This window comes from Ctenopharyngodon idella, chromosome 8 (assembly GCF_019924925.1).
Source record: "Ctenopharyngodon idella isolate HZGC_01 chromosome 8, HZGC01, whole genome shotgun sequence".
Classification (NCBI taxonomy): Eukaryota; Metazoa; Chordata; class Actinopteri; order Cypriniformes; family Xenocyprididae; genus Ctenopharyngodon; species Ctenopharyngodon idella.
The window spans coordinates 15,305,312-15,328,355 of NC_067227.1; the positions used below are offsets into that span (position 1 = coordinate 15,305,312).

Genomic DNA, 23,044 nt, shown 5'->3' on the forward strand with positions numbered 1-23,044 from the left:
ACAGGTGGCCAGTGACATTACACTTATCTGAAGCACAGCAGTCATAGGTTGGATTGGAAATTATTTTTAGGATCAGTCTAGATAAAAGGTTTTAATTATTTGTATAGGGTGATCAGGAGTGATACAGGACCTGCAGAGACGTCTTCCTGTGCACCTACGGAAAAGAGGAGTGGACCATAAACTAACGGACGCTCCACAAACATGTTATTTTATCCTCTGCTCCACTGGTAGGGTCCCTGTGTGGATGAACATGCAGCGCCAGCTGAAACCGGAGCCCCAGTGGGTCAGAGATCGGCTAGTTGGGCAGAGTCTAAGGTAGCAAAATGTGTATTTTTTCCCCCAATTAGATTAGAAAACTTGGAATGAGTGTAAACTAGCATAATGTGTTTTTGAAAATTAGGACAAAGAAATAAGTAAAAATCAGAATAACAAATCGTAAAGGTCAAATCTTAGAGGTCAAGTAAGTCCAGTAGGTGGCAATACACACATAGAATGCAAATCACCAAAAAACTAAAGACTTTTTTTTAATGCTCAGAACAATAATCAACATATGATACGGTAGTTTGCCATATGGAACCAGGGGGCACTGAGCACCTGGGTTGTTATCAATAGGTAACAATTTACAATATGGTCCCATTAGTTAACATTAGTTATTGCATTAAGTAGGCTAACATTAACTAACAATGAGCAATAGCTTGATCCAGTAGTTACTTTTCTTTGTAACTGTTCATTGTTAGTTCATGTTAGCTCATGTCCATTAATAATAACAGATACAACTTTTGATTTTAATAATGTACACTATAAAAAAAAATGTCACCTTGGTTTTACTCCAAAAAGTTATTTCAAAAGGCAATTATTTGTATTTTGAACCCTTCTAATTTTTGTTTGACGAATTAGACTTTACATGTCTTCAACAGGGATCCCTACGACTGAGATGGCATTGAGTACCATCTCTGACTGATACCATGACAGGAACCTCTGGGGTGACCAAGACATGGAGCTCTAGGACCTCGTCAACCATGATAGGTGGCTCGGAATCCAGGTTGTCCAAGATAGGAACTTTTGTGGAAGGAACATCTGGGGCAGCAGCTCTGATTGGGGGCACAACAGGAAAGAGCCATAGATGACAGAAATTGAACTGCCTTGACAGGGAGTTTTGAAATCAGGGTGGCATTGAAATAGACAGGAACCACTGGCCAAAAACCTCTGTGGTGCCTGTGACAGGGATCTCTGAGACCACAGCTTGCATAACAGGACCCTCAGGGGACTCTGGGACTGGACCAGCTAAGATGGAAATGGCTGAGACAGGAAGCCCTAGCAATGGTAAGGCCTTATGCAGCAGCTCTGAGACTGGGGTGTTTGGGATAATCAATAAAAAAGAGGGGCAAAAAAATTAACTATGGACAAAATGTACACATCCCCAGGCAGCAATACCACAAGACACAAATATTGATGCCTCAACCCTGGTGCCAGATGCTACCAGAGGTGGCCAGCCTCACAAGAACTGGGGGGATGGAGAGGCCACTTGTGTAAACCTGCCAGATGCTAAGCTTACTAAAAAGCACTTCCTTGGTGGCCATGACAGGGTGCTCTTGTCTCCACAACTTGTGGGATGACCTAAAACAAAAAGGTTTATTGTCTAAATACAATACAGAACAGATCTGACATGACATTTAAAAACTGTTCATATTCATAACTTGTCATCTCAACACTTTTTGTTGATCTTAGGTACCTTAAACCAGATGTGGAGAAGAAGCCTGTCAAGAAGAATCCTCTCTTCAGGATCGGGATGCAGACAGACATTGATCAAATGGCTGCATTCTGCGCAGACTATTACCTTTAACTTCCTTTACACCTGCTCACTTTTTTATCATATTGTTCTAAGCTGCACAATTTGGAAAAATTCAAAGCAAAGGCTTTGCACAGAAACAGTTATAACAGAAACGATTTTATGCATAAGGTGAAGTATGTAAGATTTTTTTATATATAACTCAATGTATAGCGAGAGTTTGGGCCGTGGCTACTGTAGTAGGCGGAGCCATGGGAAAAGAAATTCAGCTTTAGTTACACCGGTGAACGGCAAAATTCGCTGCATTTACTGTATACCTTCAAAGATTAAACGGGTCATGAACACGTCAAAGTGAACAGAACATTGTGATGCTACAAAGCATGCTTTAATACCATACAGCATCATCATGCACCCGTCTCACAGAAACTACATACTTCACTTTTAAAGGAAAGATAAGGAACATTTTACATTATATTAATCATGTTTTAGGTGCTGTTTTCATAGATGCCAAGTCACATGGTGGTGACTAACCAGCTCTCTCCTTATTCAAATTTGTACAGAATGCAGTGATCTGATTAGCCAGTGCCTAACCCGAGATCCAACATAAATGAATTAGAAATGATCTAGATTGGAGAAGTTCAGGAGATTCACTCGATCAGTGATTTCAGCTAAAAATTCTTCTTTAGTACTTCTTAAGATAATCTTAAGAACATCTAAGTGTACTCAACTGTGTGCTATTTTGAGACACCATGAAATATGAACTTAAATGTGGTTTTAATATACTATCGCTGTATTTAAAAAATGTATTTGGATACTACTTATAGTTCATTTGAATCCATAGTGTACTACAAGTGGTAACTAAATATATATTTTTAAATACAGAGATAGTATATTAAAAGCACATTTTAGTTCATATTTCATAGTGTCTCAAAATAGCACAGTTGAGTACACTTAGATGTTCTTAAGAAGTACTAAAGAAGAATTTTTAGTATATTAAGTACAAAATTAGTGTGCAGAAATAGAGCACTTTAAGTACATTATTGAAATGTACTTTTTTTTCACCTGGGATTTTCAAATTTGTGTTCATTGTAATGTCCTTGTTATAGTCAAGTCATCCTTCATTTATAAAAGCTTCATTTTCACCTTCATTTTCAAAGCGTCTTCACGGTAATAAACAGGAAAATAACAGAGTCTGTGATGCAAACAGAATTCAATTCTGTTGTAAATCAGCTCTAAAAAACATTCATGAGTTGACTTGTTCATATAATTTTTGTATTGTATAGGAAATAACATACTTGCTGTCCTTGGTGGAGGGCTTGAGCTCGAGACTTGACCTGAAGTCCAACTCCAACCTGACAGGGAACTCAAGCCGCCACACCAGAGACCTCAGAGCCTGTCCACGTCTGAGCAAGAACATGAGAGACTGCAGAATTTTTACATTTAAAGGTAACATGAGCAAATGACCATGGCTGTTATCAGTAGAGTCTGGAAGCTCTGATGACTCAGGCTGGAAATCTCACAGTGATAACTAGATGAATGAGAATCAAACTGAGAGCCAACAAGAAGACAAATCTGAACTGTGGAGCCTATGATAGAAGAAAGGAGTCCCAGCACACAGAAGTCCCATCAGGGACATTAAGTTTTTGGAGGCATTTTTATGCTCCTTTTTATAGCAGCATATATGCTACTGTTATTCAATATTCTGTTAGTACATCTATCTGTTCTGGTGTAACACTTTCACTCTAATAGAGATTATTTAAAAACCTCTTGTAGTTAAGACAAAGAAATTATGCATGGCTATGATGAAATTTCATACACATACAATTTTTAAAATATGTATTATGTATCTTCAGTATAGTTATCTACTTTTTGTTACCAACATGTAATGCAGCTGACTGAATTTCTTTCTTTTTTTTTTTTCAAAAGAGGAATTCAACTACTTATTTAACCAGACTACTTGATATCTACTTGATATCTACAGACTACTTGTTTCTCCAAATTGTGAAGAATACTTTCCTCCAAAAGTGTAATTCTTATTAAAAATAATTTACTTTAAAGAATATACTTGAGTGTGAACTGAATGTAATGTTTTTGGACACTGCATGAACATGTATTATAGGCTAACAATTATATTAAAAATGCAAAAGCTCAACTTTAGAGTGCTTTTTTTTTTTCGACCCACTTAAGTAGGACTTAAATATAATTTCTTCTATCGTCACTGAAATATGGTTCAAATGTACGCACAATTTATGGTGAACTAAAATACACTTTAATTTCATTTTTATTGAAACTTGTGTGCTTTTAAATATGTCTGTATTTACACATTTGTGATGAAGTTGCAATATAGTACATTTATAAAATATATGACCTTTTAATGTAATACTGCTGGCATCCGAAAACCAGCTGACTTGTTGCCTCACTGCCCTGTCAGGCAATGACTTAGCAGGCAGCGTTTGCGCGGATTCGGACAGACTTCTGAGACAGCGTAACGACAGATAACAAAACAGAGAGCGCTTTGGTGACAACAAATTGAATGTTTAATTACTACAATACTAACTTCTCGCTAGGAATGTCATCAAAAGTGGGGAAAGTTGGTCAAAATGTACACTTTACACACAAACTGACCACCAACCTCAAATTTCAGATGCCATCTTTATTTTTTTCAGCTCAACAGTCAGGGAATGGAACACGCAGGATTGTGGGATATTAAAGGCAGTGAAGGATACATGCTGCCTTCAAAAATCCATCAGATGAAGGTGTCTCAGGACATATATATATATATATATATATATTATTCTGATAATCTATTAACTAGTTTGCTTTGAAAGGGACAAAGGGTTGAGTTGTCTAATGTACACAATGCCCATAAATTAGAATCATAATTATTTTAAAATGGTGTTCATTTGTCCCTAACAGGGTGACCTTCCATTTAATTTATTTTGTTTAATAAGTAGTTAAATTTATTTACCCGAGCGTGACCAACATCATTTTTCAAATGTTTAACATCAACCTGGTACACACATAAATAATGCATACAAATAAAATACAAACAGATATGTAAAAGAAAATTATTAGTGAATACATACAGTGTTTTTTCTTCCAGAAATTAAGATTTTTTTAATGAAATTTAATTGAGAGATTTCTGTCCCTTCATTAAAAGTCTTTTCACCCAAAACTCTGACGGTCTCAGATTTCATTCAAAATATCTTTGTGTTTTAAATATTAATGAAAGACTTATGGGTTTGGATTTGGAATGACATGAGAGTGAGTAATTTTCATTTTTGGGTGAAATAACCCTTTAAAAATTCTCTCATCTTTTACTCACCCTCATGTTGTTCCAAATCAGTATGGGTTTCTTTCTTTCTTCTGTTGAACACAAAATGTGTGATATTCTGAAAAATAAAAAAAGCTTCTTTCCTCTGTTAATATTTACATGCCTTTTAAGTGTTTTTTTTTTTTTGTCTGTAAAACTCTTTGCACAGTTGACATTTTAAATCATTCTCTCTTTTATAAAGTCTCAAGTGACAATTAAGGTGTCCTTTATGTATGAACCACTTTCCACATGGTGAAATAAGGTGAATGTCTTCTTCCTTTTGTGAGATCTGATGTGATTCTTAAGGCGTCCTTTAAATGTGTAACGCTTTCCACACTGAGGACAGGGGTAAGGCTTCTCTTTGTGGCTGTGAGTACTTCTATGTATTTGAAGGACTTTCTTGTCTGTAAAACGCTCTCCACAAAATTTACATTTCCAATTGTTCCCTTTTGTGTGAACTCTCATGTGAACAGTAAGCTGACCTTTATGTATGAAAGTCTTTTCACAATGAGGGCAGCTGAAAGGCTTCTCTCCAGTGTGAATCTTCATGTGGTAAGCAAGGGATTCTTCATGTTTTAAACCCTTTCCACATTGATGGCACTTGAAAGGTCTCTCCTCAGTGTGACTTCTCATGTGTCTTATGAGGTCCTTATTTATTATGAATCCCTTTCCACATTGATGGCACTTGAAAGGCTTCTCCTCACTGTGACTTCTCATGTGTGCCTTAATGTTTTTACTTATTTTGAACTTTTTTCCACATTGGTGACATTTGAAAGGCTTCTCTTCGGAGTGAATTATCACATGCTTGTTAAGGTGTTCTATGTCTTTGAAACTCTTTCCACACTGATGGCATATAAAATGGTTCTCTCTTGTGTGAATTTTCATGTGTAATTTAAGGTTGTCTTTACGTATGAAACACTTTCCACACTGATTACATGTGTAAGGCCTTTCTCCAGTGTGAATCCTCATGTGAACCATTAAGGTCTTGCTTCGCGTGTAACTTTTTCCACACTGATCACATTCGAAAGGTCTTTCTCCAGTGTGAACCATCATGTGATCCTTCAAGGTATTGCTTCGTGTGTAACTCTTTCCACACTGATCACATGTGAAAGGCTTCTCTCCAGTATGAACTCTCATGTGGATTTTAAGGTTTCCTGCTGTAGTGAAAAAATTTCCACACTGATGGCAAGTAAAAGATCTTTTAGATCTTCTTGCCTCCTCACCTCTTTTTTGTGAGGAAGACTTCTCAGTCTGTGAGCAAAGTTTATCTTCATTTATGAAATCATGTTTCTCATACTGATCTTTCTCCTCCATTTCATTCATTTCTGGACTCTCCTCTTTAAGCGGCATCAAGTCTGAAAGGTAAAAAAAAAAAAAAAAAAACACAAGTTAATCCTAATTTAATAAAGAGCAAAGGACATCAAACAGCTACAGTCATGTGAAAAAGGAAGGACAGCCTATTGAATTCTGTTACCTATGTATCAGGACATAATGAAAAATTAATCTGGGCCTTGGCAGGTCTTAAAATTAGGTAAATACAACCTCAGATAAACAACAGCAGTGTGTCATTATTTATTTAACAAAAACTAGGCCAAAAATGAAAAGCCAGGTGTGACAAACCAAGTACACCATTACTGCTTCCATAGGAATTAAGAGGGTAAGTAGCAGTCAGGCGCTGCTAATCAAACATCCTTGATTAACTGATCATCAGCAAGTGTGACCAACTCTATAAAAGCAGAAGTTTTGGCAGTTTGCTGGTCTGGAGCATTCAGGTGTGTGTTAACACAATGCCAAGGAGGAAAGACATCAGCAATTATCTTAGAGAAGCAATTGTTGCTGCCATCAATCTGGGAAGGCTTATACGGCCATTTCCAAACAATTTTAAGTCCATTATTCTACAGTGAGGAAGATTATTCACAAATGGAAACATTCCAGACAGTTGCCAATTTTCCCAGGAGTGGACATCCAAGCAAATTCACCCCAAGATCAGACCGTGCACTGCTCAGAGAAACAAGAGCTACACCTCAGACTCTACAGGCCTCAGTTAACATGCTAACTTCTGCAAGTTCATGACAGTACAATTAAATAAAGATGGGACAACTATTGCATGTTTGGAAGGGTTACCAGGAGAAAGCTTCTTCTCTCTAAAAAGAACACGGCAGCACGGCTTAGGTTTGCAAAGTTGCATCTGAACAAACCACAAGACTTCTAGAACAATGTCCTTTGGACAGACGAGACCAAAATGGAGATGTTTGGCTATAATGCACAGTGAGAAGTTAGGCAAAAACTAAACACAGCATATCGGCACAAACGCCTCCTTCCAACTGTCCATCACGCTGATGGAGGGTTAATGATTTTGGGCTTGTTTTGCAGCCACAGGCCCTGGGACCTTGCAGTCATTGAGTCGACCATGATCTACTCTGTATACCAAAGTATTCTAGAGTCAAATGTGAAGGCATCTGACAGCTAAAGCTTGGCCGAAATTGGGTCATGCAACAGAACAATGATTCCAAGATCAACATCAAATCTACAATAGAATGGCTGAAAAAGAAAAGAATCAATGTGTTGCACTGACCTAATCAAAGTCCGGACCTCAACCTGACTGAAATGCTGAAGTGGGATCATAAGAGAGCTGTGCATAAACGGATGCCCGCACACCTCAATGAATTGAAGCAATGTTATAAAGAAGAGTAAGCCAAAATTCCTCCAGAACGATGTGAGAGACTGATACTGTCATACAGAAAATTATTCCTTCATCTTATTGCTGCTAAAAGTGGTTCTACAAGCAACTGAATCATAGGGTGTACATAGTTTGTCACCCATGGCTTTTCCATTTTGGCTTTATTTTGTTAAACAATAACACACTGTAATATGTCATTTGTTGTTCATCTAAGGTTGTATTTACCTAATTTTAACACCTGCTAACGCCCAGATGATTTTTATAATGTTCTGATGCATAAAACCATAAAATTCACATGACTGTATTTGTATAACCTTGCTAAAGGTTAATTCGGTCCTTATCATATTAAAGGAAATTCCCAACCCTGGCCCTTGAGTACCTCCAACAACACACGTTTTGTTTGATTCCCTTATCAAACATTCCTGACTCAACTTATCAGCTAGGTAATACAAACTGTAAAACAAGAAATGTGTGTCTCAGATAAGGGACACAACCAAAATGTGTTCCATGGTTGTCTCCTCAGCCAGGGAGCCACAGCCCACAAAGGCTCATTGAAGTTCAGCAGGTTACAAAATTATTCAAAATAAATTCATAATAATTTTGTACATGATCGACATTGCTATATTAAATTAATAAATTCTTATTTAAATGCTAAACCACTAAGCTGTAGTAGTCTCAGTGTTTTTGAAATTAAATAGTGTTGTTGAATCACTAAACAGTTTAGGCTAATAGTTCTTTATGCTATATACAAACTGGTACTGAGAACTGTAATATTTTACTAGTATTGATGCAGACTACTTACATTGGTATCACGAGTTCAACATCTTGTAAATTGACGTATAGCTCTTATACATCTGGATTTTTTTTTTAGATAATCCACTTTAATTGTGCCATTCATTTTGATTGCATTCTTCATATCATACCATTTTACATGACTAACATATTTCAAAATTATCATTCATTTGTTTAGATGTCAACAATTTAATAAGCAACAAATAACGGAGTTCACATTTAAGAACCAACCTGTTTCTTCCTCAGTTTCTTCATGTTTCACTCTGAATGGTTCTGAGATTCTCATGTCTTCAGTTTCCTCTTTAATATACTCCATCTTGATATGTCACGTGATCTTAGTTGTTTCACCAGGAGTTTTTCCTGTATTTTGGACATTTTGTCAAGTATGAAAAACCCAATGTTACTCAAGTATGAATACACTTTACAGACAAATAACACTCATCATTTATGAGCCATTTACGGGACAAACTAACAGTATCAATGTAACAATTTTTAGACCATACCAATGCAAATGGAAAATATTCACGGAAAAAAGAAAGCCATACATATTTGGAGCGATATGGGGGTGAGTAATACAGTATTTTCATTTTGGTATCTAAATTTAATAAATGCAATCATTAACAAGAAAAAATATGGTACTTCATGTCAAAAAGGTCGCCATCCACTGTGTTTAACTACTCCTCAAAGTCAATGCAGCCCGTGGCCATCATTTCCCCCAACCCACACTCTCGTGCTAATGGTAAAACCTACGGTTATTCAAATAATAATAATTTCACCAAGCACACGGACCATCACTAAACATAACAATTAATTGATTTATTTTATGTTACTTGTAATATATATTAATCGATTTAAACACATTAAACACATAATCGTTCAGAAACACAAACCTTTGTTGAGCCAGATGAGAGCGGCGCAGCCTTATGACATCACAACACCAAACCAAAATAAAAGTTCACATGTGGCTTCTTAAACGGAAGGCTGCATTTTTATAAACCACGATTAAAAAAAAAAAAAAATCAAGCATAACCCAGCATGTTGGTACAGGCTGGTATATGCTGGTTAAAGCTGGTAAAGTGCTGGTGGACCAGCATAGCCATGCTGCTCTCAAGCAAATCTGAGCTGGTGTTGCTGGTCTACCATCACTCCTACCTCCCACAGGGACCTACAGCATCAGTATGCAAAACATGCCTTATGCTGGTGACCAGCAATGCTTGATTTTTCTGCAGGGAATTACATTTTTTAATCAAAAAAGCCATTCACAGAGGAAAAATGTGCAGTGTTTACATACACAAAACCTTTATGATATTGGTTATTCTGGTTCCACTTTGTTTTCTTCAAACAGGTGGTCCCTTTTCTGTTCTTCTGCTCTTCTTTGTCATTTTCACAACAAAATGTGTCTAGAAACAATCAGGAAGAACTCGGAAAGAAACACTGACTTGGCATAGCTGATCGTATCTTTCCATTCTTTCACACTTATGACTGCATATGCAAATCTATATTCATTTAATTATTATATTAATTGACAATTAATATTAAACTCTACATTTTATACATTTATAACTTGAGATTGAGTAAATAATGACAGAATTTTTATTTTTGGGTGAACTATCCCTTTAAGGACAAGGGGCAGCATGTTTACTATTAGGCTACTGCTACTTTGAAGAAAGTGATCAGCAAATGCTCAATGTCCAACTTCTAGAATTAATATTAAGAACATGAACATATATTTCAAAAGCATTTTTTTTTCTCTCAGACATATCTTCTCCATATAATCATATTTCTGGTGTGCTGCTTATTCTTTGTGATATATTTTATCTTATTCCTTTCCATTCTGTTTACTTAATTGTTGTTCATAATGTGTAAAGTCTGTCAATGTAATAACTGTATTACTTCCACAAACAAAAGAATGGAAAGGTACGATCAGCTATGCTGGTCAGTGTTACTTCCCAAGTTCTTCCTGCCTGTTTCTGGACACATTTTGTGGTGAAAATGACAAAGAGGAGCAGAAGAACAGAAAGTAACCTAGGCCAACTGTTTGGAAAAAATATTCAATAATGTAAACAGAATTCAACTCTGCTGTAAAGTAGCTCTAAAAAGACAATAGTGAACAGTCATTTGAACAGTCACAAACAATCAGTTGAAATCATTGTTGATTCACTTCGGTTCAAGTTCTCATCCAATAGTGTCAGTGCAGTCAAATCAGTAACATTGCTGAATATTAAGTGTCCCCAACTAAGCAAGCCAGAGGTCATGGTGGCAAGGAACACAAACTCCTTCAGGTGACAGGAATGGAGAAAAAACATTGGGAGAAGCCAGGCTCAGCCAGGGGACCAGTCCTCCTCTGGCCAATGAACGAACACGGTGTTATTATGATTCAGGCTGCATCACAAGTCAAAAGTCAGATTGTGGTTTGAAGCATTCAAAATATTGAATCCAGTTCCCCAGCCAACACGTGTACGTGGGGCCCATATGGGTATGAAATGAATGGGCTGAAAAACTTGGCCCTATATAGTCCACGGGTTCCATAATGGCCCCATGCCAATTGCCCACATGGATTTCATGCAGGATTGCACTTGACACTAGGTGGGTCCCAAGTGGGCAACATGCACGAGATCCATCTCGGCCCCAGCATTGTAGAAGTTATTATCATAGCATAACCCAAATAGCATGTACAAAGTTTTGCATGATGTATTGCCTTGACCTCATCTTGAAGCTGAAATAAAGAAAATAACCTTTTGGTTTCCTTTCTAGAAAGTTTTTCAAATGAATCTTAAAATTAACATGTTGGTGAATTCATATTATTTCATATAGTGTACTTACATGGAGTAGGGAAGTATTTACACTGTGACATCTCGGAGACTCGTCCTAAAAAAACGTGACACATTTAAACCAGAATAAACACAGAGGAACACTACAGAAACATAAAGCTTCATACTGTGAACTCTAAGTCTCTAAAGGAACTGATGCTTTGATGTTTTTTTCTAAATGAGCATTAAATATAATGAACTGGACTGTACAGAACATTTACCAGCAGCATGTCTCTTCTTCCTCCAGATGATGAGTGCAGTTATGATGAGAACAGCCACACACAGTAACACCAGCACACTGATAACTACAGACAGACTGAGGGATCCTGGGTCACATTCAGCCACATCTGAATATGGGGGCGGAAAAATAACAGTGAGATAATCAGCAGGAAAATAAATTTGTAGGTTACAGACAGAAATTGAAATGATCTACACAGGTTAAAGTTAGTAAAAAAAAAAAGTTATTTAATATAAAATTGCCATCCAGTATTGTTGCTTTTACTGAGTTTCAATACACTATACACTAAATGTCATTGTCTTTTATAAAATGGCAATAAAGTATCTTGAATCTAATTTCTACTTTGTTTTTCAGTAGTTTGGTTTGTTAGTTTTTTCTTTACCAAATGTAATGTCCAGTTTGTTGTCCAGATTGAGGTGCTTCATTGTGCAGTTGTATTTATGTTTTTCACGTAGTTCTTCTGCGCTGATCACTAAACTCTTCCTCATCTGGTAAGTTCCATCTCTGTTGGGCAGAATCTCTCCTCCTGTGATCTGATCATCATCCACAGGCTGACCATCTCTGAACAGAGTCAGGTTAATGTGACGGGGGTAAAAACCAGTGGCCAGACAGCTGATCTGAAGCCCTTGAGAGTCTGTGAGTGTCTTCCTCATGAGTCTGACTCTGGGTTTCACTGCAGAGAAGGACGAGAAGTCTTACTGTTGTTAAACTGTTGCATCAGTTATTTATTTATGGTTCTCATGTTTCATAACACATTCAGAGGCACATGTATTTTCTTTCAGCACAGCTGATCATATTTGTTGATTATGCTTTTTTCTCTCTTTATACTTAACTTGATCAGGTTGATTCTCTCACCTTTTCTCATCACATTGTTCTTTTCCATATTCAGGTACCTCTGCAAAACTTTAATGCAAATAGGATGATAAACATTTTCATATAGAAACTTTATACGAAGCTGTTTCACTTGGTCCCACGGTATTATCCATGGCTTTTTCATCTGGATATCTTTTTTTCCAGGTCATATGTGAACTCCTGCATTCTTTGTCCATCAAAAGCTTCCCAGAAATGAAGTGGACCTGGTTTATCATCATTCAACAGTTCACATCCAGTAAGTCTCTGATGAACTTGTACAGCTTCAAATAAAGGAAAAATGTATGTTTTATTTGTTTTACATTAAAAGCTTTAATAAAATAATGATAACACATAGACGCTACATTTGTTATTAAATGATATTTGTGTTAATGCTAAAAATGTAGGCTATAGTTCTCACCATCTGTGTGATTTATGTGTTTCGTAACGTAAAAATTATGAGTTTTCATGTCATTATGTGTGTCCTGAAATATAAAACCAGCATCACTTTGCTCTTCATCATAGTATTTTGAATCACTGTGAGAGCGATAGACAGCTTTCCATGTGACTGAGTCATAATACACTATTTTCAGATCATCCAACATCACCACAACACTGAACTCTGGAAATGGTGTCTGTCCAACTATATATGTTGCCAAAGCTATCAGTGAGTGAGAACCTGTGGATACATAAGGACGAGAAAATAACATTAGTACAGTGTCAAATTGAACCATAACATATGGCTATTCATTCCACACTTATCTACCTGTCACGAATGTGGCTCCCGCGCCTCCTCCTCCGCACCACCGGAGGGAGCCATCACCTGAATACTGACTGTTTCCCATTCGGACTACGTTTCCCATAGGCCCTCATTCCTGGGACTGATTGCGCACACACCTGCACCTCATCACACTCACACTATTTAAGCCACACACTCATCGCGAAGTCTTGATTTGCCCCGGTGATCATTACTGAGCATTTTCTTGTGGACTGTTTACTCTGTTACCGTTGGACTGTTTATTCTCTGTGATTCTCTGCTGCCTGCCCTGATCTCTGCCTGTGACTCGACACCGTTTGTCTGCCGCCTGCCTCGACCATTGCCTGTCCCTGTTTATGTCTTTGCCCTTGCCCCTGTCTGCCTTGGTGATTGTTCTAATAAAAGCTGCAAATGGATCCCCACTCTGCCGACCCTTCATTACACTACCTCTGGCATTATAACTGAATATACATATGATAAATATTCCATCACATATTTATAAATTACCCCATATAAGCACCCCATATTGACAGAAAAACACAGAATTGTTGACATTTTTGCAGATTTATTAAAAAAGAAAAACTGAAATATCACATGGTCCTAAGTATTCAGGCCCTTTGCTCAGTATTTAGTAGAAGCACCCTTTTGATCTAATACAGCCATGAGTCTTTTTGGGAAAGATGCAACAAGTTTTTCACACCTGGATTTGGGGATCCTCTGCCATTCCTCCTTGCAGATCCTCTCCAGTTCTGTCATGTTGGATGGTAAACGTTGGTGGAGAGCCATTTTTAGGTCTCTCCAGAGATGCTCAATTGGGTTTAAGTCAGGGCTCTGGCTGGGCCATTCAAGAACAGTCACGGAGTTGTTGTGAAGCCACTCCTTCGTTATTTTAGCTGTGTGCTTAGGGTCATTGTCTTGTTGGAAGGTAAACCTTCGGCCCAGTCTGAGGTCCTGAGCACTCTGGAGAAGGTTTTCGTCCAGGATATCCCTGTACTTGGCCGCATTCATCTTTCCCTCGATTGCAACCAGTCGTCCTGTCCCTGCAGCTGAAAAACACCCCCACAGCATGATGCTGCCACCACCATGCTTCACTGTTGGGACTGTATTGGACAGGTGATGAGCAGTGCCTGGTTTTCTCCACACATACCGCTTAGAATTAAGGCCAAAAAGTTCTATCTTGGTCTCATCAGACCAGAGAACTTGGAGTCCTTCAGGTGTTTTTTCATGTGTCTTGCACTGAGGAGAGGCTTCCGTCAAGCCACTCTGCCATAAAGCCCCGACTGGTGGAGGGCTGCAGTGATGGTTGACTTTCTACAACTTTCTCCCATCTCCCGACTGCATCTCTGGAGCTCAGCCACAGTGATCTTTGTTTTGTTTTTTTTTACCTCTCTCACCAAGGCTCTTCTCCCCCGATAGCTCAGTTTGGCCGGACGGCCAGCTCTAGGAAGGGTTCTGGTCGTCTCAAACGTCTTCCATTTAAGGATTATGGAGGCCACTGTACTCTTAGGAACCTTAAGTGCAGCAGAAATTTTTTTGTAACCTTGGCCAGATCTGTGCCTTGCCACAATTCTGTCTCTGAGCTCTTCAGGCAGTTCCTTTGACCTCATGATTCTCATTTGCTCTGACATGCACTGTGAGCTTTAAGGTCTTATATAGACAGGTGTGTGGCTTTCCTAATCAAGTCCAATCAGTATAATCAAACACAGCTGGACTCAAATGAAGGTGTAGAACCATCTCAAGGATGATCAGAAGAAATGGACAGCACCTGAGTTAAATATATGAGTGTCACAGCAAAGGGTCTGAATACTTAGGACCATGTGATATTTCAGTTTTTCTTTTTTAATAAATCTGCAAAAATGTCAACAATTCTGTGTTTTTCTGTCAATATGGGGTGCTGTGTGTACATTAATGAGAAAAAATATGAACTTAAATGATTTTAGCAAATGGCTGCAATATAACAAAGAGTGAAAAATTTAAGGGGGTCTGAATACTTTCCGTACCCACTGTACATAGGGAGCAATGACATTTCCTCTCTCAAGATCCATAAAGGTACTAAAAACATATTTAAATCAGTTCATGTGAGTACAGTCGTTCAATATTAATATTATAAAGCGACGAGAATATTTTTGGTGCGCCAAAAAAAATAAAAAAAATAACGACTTATATAGTGATGGCCGATTTCAAAACACTGTTTCATGAAGCTTCGGAGCATAATGAATCAGCGTGTCGAATCAGCGGTTCGGAGCGCTAAAGTCACGTGATTTCAGCAGTTTGGCAGTTTGACTCCTAAACCTACCCATCACAGGAAACTGCACATTTTACTTTCTCAAAAAAACTCATTCTGTATGATTTATAAGCCTTTTGAAAAATGGGGACATGGGGTAATGTCCTCATAAGTCACCCTCTCCTTGTAATACCTATGTCATACCCATTCATTATACAAATTTGTGTCCTGATATGTCACAAAAATGCGCGCGCACACACACACACACTTTGAAAATTGTAGTCATCACCAAATATAATGCTTATAATGTAAAAAGAATTCATTACATTTGGTTATCCATATTGGAAATTACAAACAAGTTCTATAGAAACTATGCCTATAATCAATATCTATAGAAATTTATAGGTGAACCAAATGATTAATTGATTAACCATTAAGTTCAGTTGGATCAAATAATAGACAAATGTATTAAACTGAATGAAAAGAGATGCAAATGAAAAGTTTGATAGTAATAGCATTATGAAAGGCAGTTACTGTGAATGAAACATTTATGCTGATGAAACACTTATTTTGTGTTGTGAAAAGGATACTTTGTGATTTTGTGTATTGTACTAACACAACTTAAAATATGCTGAAATGTTTGAAAAAACTTGCACTTTTGATGATCTGTTGTGATATTAGTACTACGAGTTTTGAAAATGTACCAATTGCTTGTGAAAATTGCACCAAAGCAATTAAAAAGAACTGCAACACTTAAATTGATTTTAAGTTTAGTCAGATAAAGTTAACAAAATATACATAAGTGTTTTATAAGTGCATTACTTAAAAGTGTGCTATGAACTCTTTACATAAAATTTTAGGGGATTTTTATATATACTGTCACTAAGTTCAATTTTAATGGATTTTCATGAAAAACAAAACATGCAGGTTAAATGTGTACTAAAATTCACAATTTAACAGTAAGTATACTTTTAGCATAAAGTACTTAAAGTGCTATATTTTATATATTTTAATGTGGGAAAAAAGTGCTACTAATGACATACTAATAGCGTGCTTGATTGTACTTGTCACGGTTTGCGGGTTCATTGGTTGACTCTGGGTGTGTTTCAATCAGCTCCCTATACTCCCGATCTCGTCAATCAGTATATCGTGTACACAAATTCGGGCACTGGTAAGAACAGTAAAGGACGATGGTTCACTACACATTGGGACACTTATGACTCTATTTCCGGCGACGTGACAACGTCCTCATTGTACAATATCACTACTTATGAACAACAGCAGAGCTGATATCTTTCTGACATTACTTGTAATGTTATTTAAAGTACATTTTGATACATTTTTTGCTTGTTACATATACATGCAGCATTTCAGCCGTAAATAAATTATGTTAGCTAGATCATGTTCATTGCCTGTCTAGCGACGTTTATACTGAAATATGATAAAATAATGGTTTGTATTTTTAAAAACATCTATAGCGCATTGTTATGTGTAGTGAGCTCCGTTAAGAAAGCATAGTGAGCATCGATGCACCCTGGATTTCATGGTGCATTGTGGGACTTTTTAGGGAGCGTACGTTTCAGTGCCCTGGAAGCATTCTGCGATAGAGACAGCACTTAAAATGGCTGACTCCCAGATCAGTCCCTGACTACTGAACTAAGGAGCTGATTGAGACACACCCTCTGTCTCTCTGTGAGTGTGTGTTTCTGCTGATGAGCTGATCAGTGTCAGCTGGGGCTCATCAGAGCAGCTATTTAATGTTTGTGCGTGTTGCCAGATTGTTGTCGTTCCTGTTCTGGATATTCCATGTCTTGTGGTCCAATACCAGCAGCCAGATTTTCCTTCTTGAAGCCAACAGATGCAGAATCATGGATTCCACTTTTGTTGTTGTTATTTTTTTTCAAACAGTCAGCCTAGGGTACTTTTCTGTTCTTCTGCTCTTTTTTGTCATTTTCACCACAAAATGTGTCCAGAAACAGGCAGGAAGAATTCGGGAAGTAACACTGATAGCTGATCGTACCTTTCCATTCTTTTGTTTGTGGAGGCAATACAGTTATTACATTGACAGACTTTACACATTATGAACAACAATTAAGTAAACAGAATGGAAATGAATAATAAAAAATATATCACAAAGAATAAGCAGCACACCAGAAGTATGATTTAAAAACTGATACAGCTCTGGGATTTTAATCACGCACACAAAAATGCAATGCAATTCTCTGAAGAAATATATAAAATTTTTCTAAAATGCAATGTATAAAGACACAACAGAAAAATAAAAAAGCATAGATCATCTTGGACTAACAAGAAAAACAGTAATACAGCAGGAGATAATATTCTTAAAGAATATTAAAATTTCAGGCCACGCAGGTTCATTTTTATGTTGCATATTGTACAGTGTCTGGTATCTATATTACAAGTCAAGTCACCTTTATTTTCTATAGCACTTAATATAATACAGATTGTTTCAAAGCAGCATTACAGTGATAAACAGCAGGAAAATAACGATTCAAAACGATTCAACCCAAATTCCTTCAGGTGACAGAAATGGAGAAAAAAACCTTGGGAGAAGCCAGCCTCAGTCGCGGGGCCAGTTCTCCTCTGGCTAACGAACAAACATTATATGATTATGATTCAGGCTGCATCACAAGTCAGAAGTCAGATTGTGGATATTGGTAGCATTCAAAATATTTAATCCAGTTCCTTCTGCTTCATGATTGGATTCTTAGTGCTGGTGTGGAGACAAAGCTGGTCATAGGGGTCTGTGCAGATTGTGCTTTGTCATTTTAATCAAATATCATTGAGAAAGTCGTTTTTTTTGTAGTTTAGTTTTGCACATATCATCTCAACCTCATCTTGAAGCTGAAATAAAGAAAATAATTTCCTTTCTAGAAAGTTTTTCAAATGAATCTTAAAATGAACATTTTGCTGAACTCATATTACTTCATACTGTACTTACATGGAGTAGGGAAGTATTTACACTGTGACATCTCAGAGACTCGTCCTGAAAAAACGTGACATTTAAACCAGAATAAACACAGAGGAACACTACAGAAGCATAAAGCTTCATACTGTGAACTCTAAGTCTCTAAAGGAACTGATGCTTTGATGTTTTTTTCTAAATGAGCATTAAATATAATGAACTGGACTGTACAGAACATTTACCAGCAGCACGTCTCTTCTTCCTCCAGATGATGAGTGCAGTTATGATGAGAACAGCCACACACAGTAACACCAGCACACTGATAACTACAGACAGACTGAAGGGTCCTGGGTCACATTCAGCCACATCTGAAACTGGGGTCAGAAAAAAACAGTGATATAAACAACAGGAAAATAAATTTGTAACAGACAGAAATTGAAATGGTTTACACAGGTTGAAGTTAGTAAAAAATGTTATTTAATAAAAAATTGCAATCTAGTATTGTTGCTTTTACTGAGTTTCAATACACTAAATGTCATTGTCTTTTATTCAATGGAAATAAAGTATCTTGAATCTAATGTCTACTTTGTTATTCAGTAGTTTGTTTGTTCTTTTGATTGTCAGTTTTCCAATACCAAATGTAATGTCCAGTTTGTTGTCCAGATTGAGGTGCTTCATTGTGCAGTTGTATTTATGTTTTTCACGTAGTTCTTCTGCGCTGATCACCAAACTCTTCCTCATCTGGTAAGTTCCGTCTCCGTTGGGCAGAATCTCTCCTCCTGTGATCTGATCATCATCCACAGGCTGACCATCTCTGAACAGAGTCAGGTTAATGTGACGGGGGTAAAAACCAGTGGCCAGACAGCTGATCTGAAGCCCTTGAGAGTCTGTAAGTGTCTTCCTCATGAGTCTGACTCTGGGTTTCACTACAGAGAAGGACGAGAAGTCTTACTGTTGCATCAGTTATTTATTTATGGTTCTCATGATTCATAAAGTATTCAGAGGCACATATATTTTCTGTCAGTACAACTGTTGGGTCATATTTGTTGATTATGCTTTTTTCTCTCTTTATACTGAAGTTAATCAGGTTGATTCTCTCATCTTTTCTCATCACATTGTTCTTTTCCATATTCAGGTACCTCCGCAAAGTTTTAATGCAAATAGGATGATAAACTCTTTCATATAGAAACTTTATATGACGCTGTTTCACTTGGTCCCTTGATATCATCCATGGCTTTTTCATCTGGATATCGTTTATTTCCTGGTCATATGTGAACTCCTCCATACATTGTTCATCAAAAGCATCCCAGAAATGAAGTGGACCTGGTTTATCATCATTCAAAAGTTCACATCCAACAAGTCTCTGATGAACATGTATTCCTTCAAATAAAGGAAAAATTGATGTTTTATTAGTTCTCACTGACATAATATAAAATGTAGTGAACTGAAAATAAAAATACTGGACTTTATGATTACCATCTTACATTAAAAGCTTTAATAAAATAATGAAAAGACATAGAAGCTACATTTGTTATTAAATTATTTATGCGTTAAGGCTGATAATGTAGGCTATAGTTCTCACCATCTGTGATATTTAAGTGTTTCTTAACATCAGAATCCCGAGATTTCATGCCCTTATACATGTCGTTAAATACAGTATCAGCATCACTTTGCTCTTCATCGTAGTATTCTGAATCCCTGTTAGTGCGAAAGACAGGTTTCCATGTGATTGAGTCATAATATCCTATTTGCAGATCATCCAACATCAGCACAACACTGAACTCTGGAAATGGTGTCTGTCCAGCTATATATGTTGCCAAAGCTATCAGTGAGTGAGAACCTGTGGATACATAAGGATGAGAAAATATAATATTAGTACAGTGTCAAATTAGACCATAACATATGACTATTCATTCCAGACTTCTTCTGGCATTATAACTGAATATACATATGATAAATATTACATCACATAATTATAAATTGCAAAATGTATCAGATAAGTTGTCATCCACATTAAAATATACAAGAAGTAAGGTTCATCTGTTAAGAACCGTGTACTGAATCATGTACTTGATGTGAAACAGTGAAACAGAGAAGCAAAAAGAGGCAGGATGAATCACATTATTATAACCTGAGCTGCTCTTCCTGAAACCTAACTTCCCAACTCAACATTTCCCTTTTCTGTATACGTCACAGAAAAGCTTTTCAAAATCTGAAATACTATCCAACATTCACAGACAAAATATGAAAACTGCAACATTAAAGGTATAGATAACCAAACTTAAATTCTGTTTACATTTACTCACCCTCCAAACTTGACTTTTTGTTGAAAAACATCTGATCTTTGTTGTTTTTTTAAACTATAAATAATAAAATGAAATACATATAAATGATACATGTCCATCCTACTGTAAACAACTAGGTAAACATCACAATTAGGTAATACACTTAACCACACCTTCCTGCTTGTGCATAGAAATTCATGCTGACCTAAGCTGTTTCAACAGAGTTTATGGGTTTATATAGGCACAAACACTCAAAATCATTTGTTACCATCGACAAGTTTTTATGAAATAAAAAGTATCCACCTTATTTTTGAGATCGGGTATGGCCTGGTGTCATCCGCTTCCTGTTTTTTAGCTGTACAAAACAGCCGTTTGATACTGCAAACTGGTATTTCTTATCATATTATATGTATTGCCATAATTATAAACACACTGGTTGGTTTGCAGCAAAATAGCCTAGTTTTACCATTCATTGCAGTTGTTCTTCTTCTGGGCTAATGAATCAGAGTCCTCACACAATCACAGAAATAGCTTACTTCCGCATTGCAAAATAAGGTAGATAGGAAAGCATTAATTTAACTTAGCCTACCTGCATTGACGACTGTCAAGCATGACAGCAGATATGCAAGCTTGAGCATTGTCCTTGGTTATTTCTTTTTCTTTTCTTTTCTTTTTTTTTTTCATTTTCTCTTGTTCTTTTTGACTTTAACCTTTGTGTGGGTACATGAGGCGCATGCGTCTGCTGTAATGAAATTGTGAATATCATTTATGAACCTTAGAGCTGTCATATAACTCGTATGGGTGATAAAAGGGTGATAAAGCGCAACGCATTGTTATTGACAAGCGAAAATACAGACATTGTATATGTATACAAGAGACTTTTTAAAAAAATCTAAACAAGATCTATATAAACGTAACTCTGTTAATGATGATCATGATTTTTATGGATTAGGAGAATCCACAACCGATTTAAGTATGGGAACATTGTGTAGGAAGAATAGGGGTTTTTAGGGTGTGCATAAAAAGAATGATCCATTGATCATGTGATTAAATTAGATGTAGATTGTAGCCTATAGCAATTAAAGCGGAACATATAGGCCTACAGTAGCCTAGAGATAAACATATTACATATGAGGGTTACATTACATTATCACAAAGCTTATTATACTAGCTGATATGCATTAAGCTACACCATAAAAGAGTCTTCTTACATGCAATAACATTTCCTTAAAGATTTTAAATTATATCAATGTCTTTCTTGAAAATAAAAAAGGATGGCATTTTCTTAAAAAAAAAAAATGTACACCCACGAATGTAAAATTTGGCAAGAAATAGAAATAAATTAAATATAAATTTAAAATGAGAAAGGTCTAATTTCAGAGTCACCAAAAAACAACATATTTGGCTCATACAGAAGTTTGAAAATTTTAACAAAATTTGAAAAGTTAACCCAGAATACTTTGCAATAAGTACAGCCCTAAAACAAATGAATAATTGTTTCTTCAAACTGATGACAGAATATTATTATATTTAGCACATTTACAATGTCCTGGGTAGCAATTATGTATAATTTTAATAGAGACTTCAGCAACTTTATTAGACGGAGAAAAAAAAAAAAAAAAGTCAAACAAGCCAGAAATCTTTCTATTCATACTAAATTTATTATTACAAAACTTACACAAGCAGGTAGAGAAATCTACTGCGATCTGTTAAGAATTAAACCATTTTTGTGTGTGTGTGTGTGTGTGTTTGACATGCTACTGAAAAGACATTAATCAACAAATAGATTAGTGTCAAAAATAGAAGGAGAGGATAAAGAACCTTTAAGGCCGGACTTGACTAAAGGTTTGATACAATCAGGAATTACATAAAAAACAATGGCATACTCTCTTGGGGGGACTGGAAAAGAGAAACAGACACTCCTAGCATCTAAAAGTTGCCTTGCCTAAAAGTATATTCTTATCAAACCAATTATGAAAAAAAAAAGATTTATTTTTATATGTAATATTTTACTTGTTCCAGATAAAATAACTGGAGAAAAAAAAAAAATTATTGGGGACCAACCATAAAGTTAAAGGTATTTTAGGGATGTCATGCAGCACAACAAAAATGTAAACCTCCAACTGAACTGAAAATATGATTTGGAATGACATTGCTAAAGGACGTGGGGTTGATTAAAAATGACTTTATCCATTTAACTTTGAAAATGTTAAGAGTGGAAAAGTCCACTAACTCAAATCCCCCCATAGCCCGATCAGCTATCATAAAACATTTTTTTATTAAGTGAGTTTTAGAATTCCAAACAAAGTCTACTATAATTTTGTCCTGTGTCCTACAAATCTCCACAGATACATCCAGTGCCACTGCAGGATAGATAACCT

General features: G+C 36.5%; 4 protein-coding genes and 1 long non-coding RNA gene across 7 annotated transcripts; 1 reads left to right on the forward strand and 4 right to left on the reverse strand.

The window, feature by feature from the left end:
• Positions 1 to 4,422: 4,422 nt before the first annotated feature.
• LOC127517245 (gastrula zinc finger protein XlCGF52.1-like) lies at positions 4,423 to 9,932 on the reverse strand. 2 transcript variants are annotated; one of them, XM_051902600.1, is made up of 3 exons: positions 9,465 to 9,932; positions 8,806 to 8,934; positions 4,423 to 6,457 (listed from the first exon to the last, which is right to left on the reverse strand). In XM_051902600.1, the coding sequence occupies exons 2-3, from the start codon at positions 8,888 to 8,890 to the stop codon at positions 5,307 to 5,309; spliced, it is 1,236 nt and encodes a 411-aa protein (XP_051758560.1). In that variant the 5' UTR covers positions 8,891 to 8,934; positions 9,465 to 9,932; the 3' UTR covers positions 4,423 to 5,306. The 2 variants fall into 2 exon arrangements, with proteins under 2 accessions (XP_051758560.1, XP_051758561.1); XM_051902601.1 differs by lacking the exon at positions 9,465 to 9,932 and adding an exon at positions 9,214 to 9,458.
• Positions 8,905 to 12,223, forward strand: LOC127517269 (uncharacterized). The gene is made up of 3 exons (XR_007931230.1): positions 8,905 to 9,139; positions 11,632 to 11,785; positions 12,078 to 12,223. It is a non-coding gene; the product is annotated as an uncharacterized LOC127517269 (long non-coding RNA).
• On the reverse strand, positions 10,630 to 12,721 carry LOC127517263 (hereditary hemochromatosis protein homolog). The gene is made up of 5 exons (XM_051902631.1): positions 12,478 to 12,721; positions 12,005 to 12,295; positions 11,606 to 11,731; positions 11,398 to 11,442; positions 10,630 to 11,290 (listed from the first exon to the last, which is right to left on the reverse strand). The coding sequence occupies exons 1-5, from the start codon at positions 12,617 to 12,619 to the stop codon at positions 11,280 to 11,282; spliced, it is 615 nt and encodes a 204-aa protein (XP_051758591.1). The 5' UTR covers positions 12,620 to 12,721; the 3' UTR covers positions 10,630 to 11,279.
• A 5,265-nt stretch (positions 12,722 to 17,986) lies between these two features.
• LOC127517264 (hereditary hemochromatosis protein homolog) lies at positions 17,987 to 19,397 on the reverse strand. Its single transcript, XM_051902632.1, has 4 exons — positions 19,014 to 19,397; positions 18,621 to 18,752; positions 18,415 to 18,459; positions 17,987 to 18,317 (listed from the first exon to the last, which is right to left on the reverse strand). The coding sequence occupies exons 1-4, from the start codon at positions 19,282 to 19,284 to the stop codon at positions 18,307 to 18,309; spliced, it is 459 nt and encodes a 152-aa protein (XP_051758592.1). The 5' UTR covers positions 19,285 to 19,397; the 3' UTR covers positions 17,987 to 18,306.
• Positions 19,346 to 21,340, reverse strand: LOC127517260 (uncharacterized). 2 transcript variants are annotated; one of them, XM_051902627.1, is made up of 3 exons: positions 21,253 to 21,340; positions 19,961 to 20,218; positions 19,346 to 19,758 (listed from the first exon to the last, which is right to left on the reverse strand). In XM_051902627.1, the coding sequence occupies exons 1-3, from the start codon at positions 21,299 to 21,301 to the stop codon at positions 19,346 to 19,348; spliced, it is 720 nt and encodes a 239-aa protein (XP_051758587.1). In that variant the 5' UTR covers positions 21,302 to 21,340. The 2 variants fall into 2 exon arrangements, with proteins under 2 accessions (XP_051758587.1, XP_051758588.1); XM_051902628.1 differs by lacking the exon at positions 21,253 to 21,340 and adding an exon at positions 20,685 to 20,845.
• Positions 21,341 to 23,044: the final 1,704 nt, after the last annotated feature.

Excerpts from the sequence above, each read along its gene's own strand:
- LOC127517263 (XM_051902631.1), bottom strand. The coding sequence starts at position 12,619 with ATGAAAAAGCCATGGATAATACCGTGGGACCAAGTGAAACAGCTTCGT. Across the intron at positions 11,732-12,004 it reads CAAACTGGACATTACATTTG|ATGTGGCTGAATGTGACCCA; the intron begins GTAAAGAAAAAA and ends CCCCATATTCAG. Across the intron at positions 11,443-11,605 it reads GAAGAAGAGACATGCTGCTG|GACGAGTCTCCGAGATGTCA; the intron begins GTAAATGTTCTG and ends ACGTTTTTTTAG.
- LOC127517260 (XM_051902627.1), bottom strand. The coding sequence starts at position 21,301 with ATGCTCAAGCTTGCATATCTGCTGTCATGCTTGACAGTCGTCAATGCA. Across the intron at positions 20,219-21,252 it reads CTTGACAGTCGTCAATGCAG|GTTCTCACTCACTGATAGCT; the intron begins GTAGGCTAAGTT and ends ATGTATCCACAG. Across the intron at positions 19,759-19,960 it reads ACACTTAAATATCACAGATG|GAATACATGTTCATCAGAGA; the intron begins GTGAGAACTATA and ends CTTTATTTGAAG.
- LOC127517245 (XM_051902600.1), bottom strand. The coding sequence starts at position 8,890 with ATGGAGTATATTAAAGAGGAAACTGAAGACATGAGAATCTCAGAACCA. Across the intron at positions 6,458-8,805 it reads AGAAACTGAGGAAGAAACAG|ACTTGATGCCGCTTAAAGAG; the intron begins GTTGGTTCTTAA and ends TTTACCTTTCAG.
- LOC127517264 (XM_051902632.1), bottom strand. The coding sequence starts at position 19,284 with ATGAGGAAGACACTTACAGACTCTCAAGGGCTTCAGATCAGCTGTCTG. Across the intron at positions 18,753-19,013 it reads CAAACTGGACATTACATTTG|TTTCAGATGTGGCTGAATGT; the intron begins GTATTGGAAAAC and ends TTCTGACCCCAG. Across the intron at positions 18,460-18,620 it reads GAAGAAGAGACGTGCTGCTG|GACGAGTCTCTGAGATGTCA; the intron begins GTAAATGTTCTG and ends ACGTTTTTTCAG.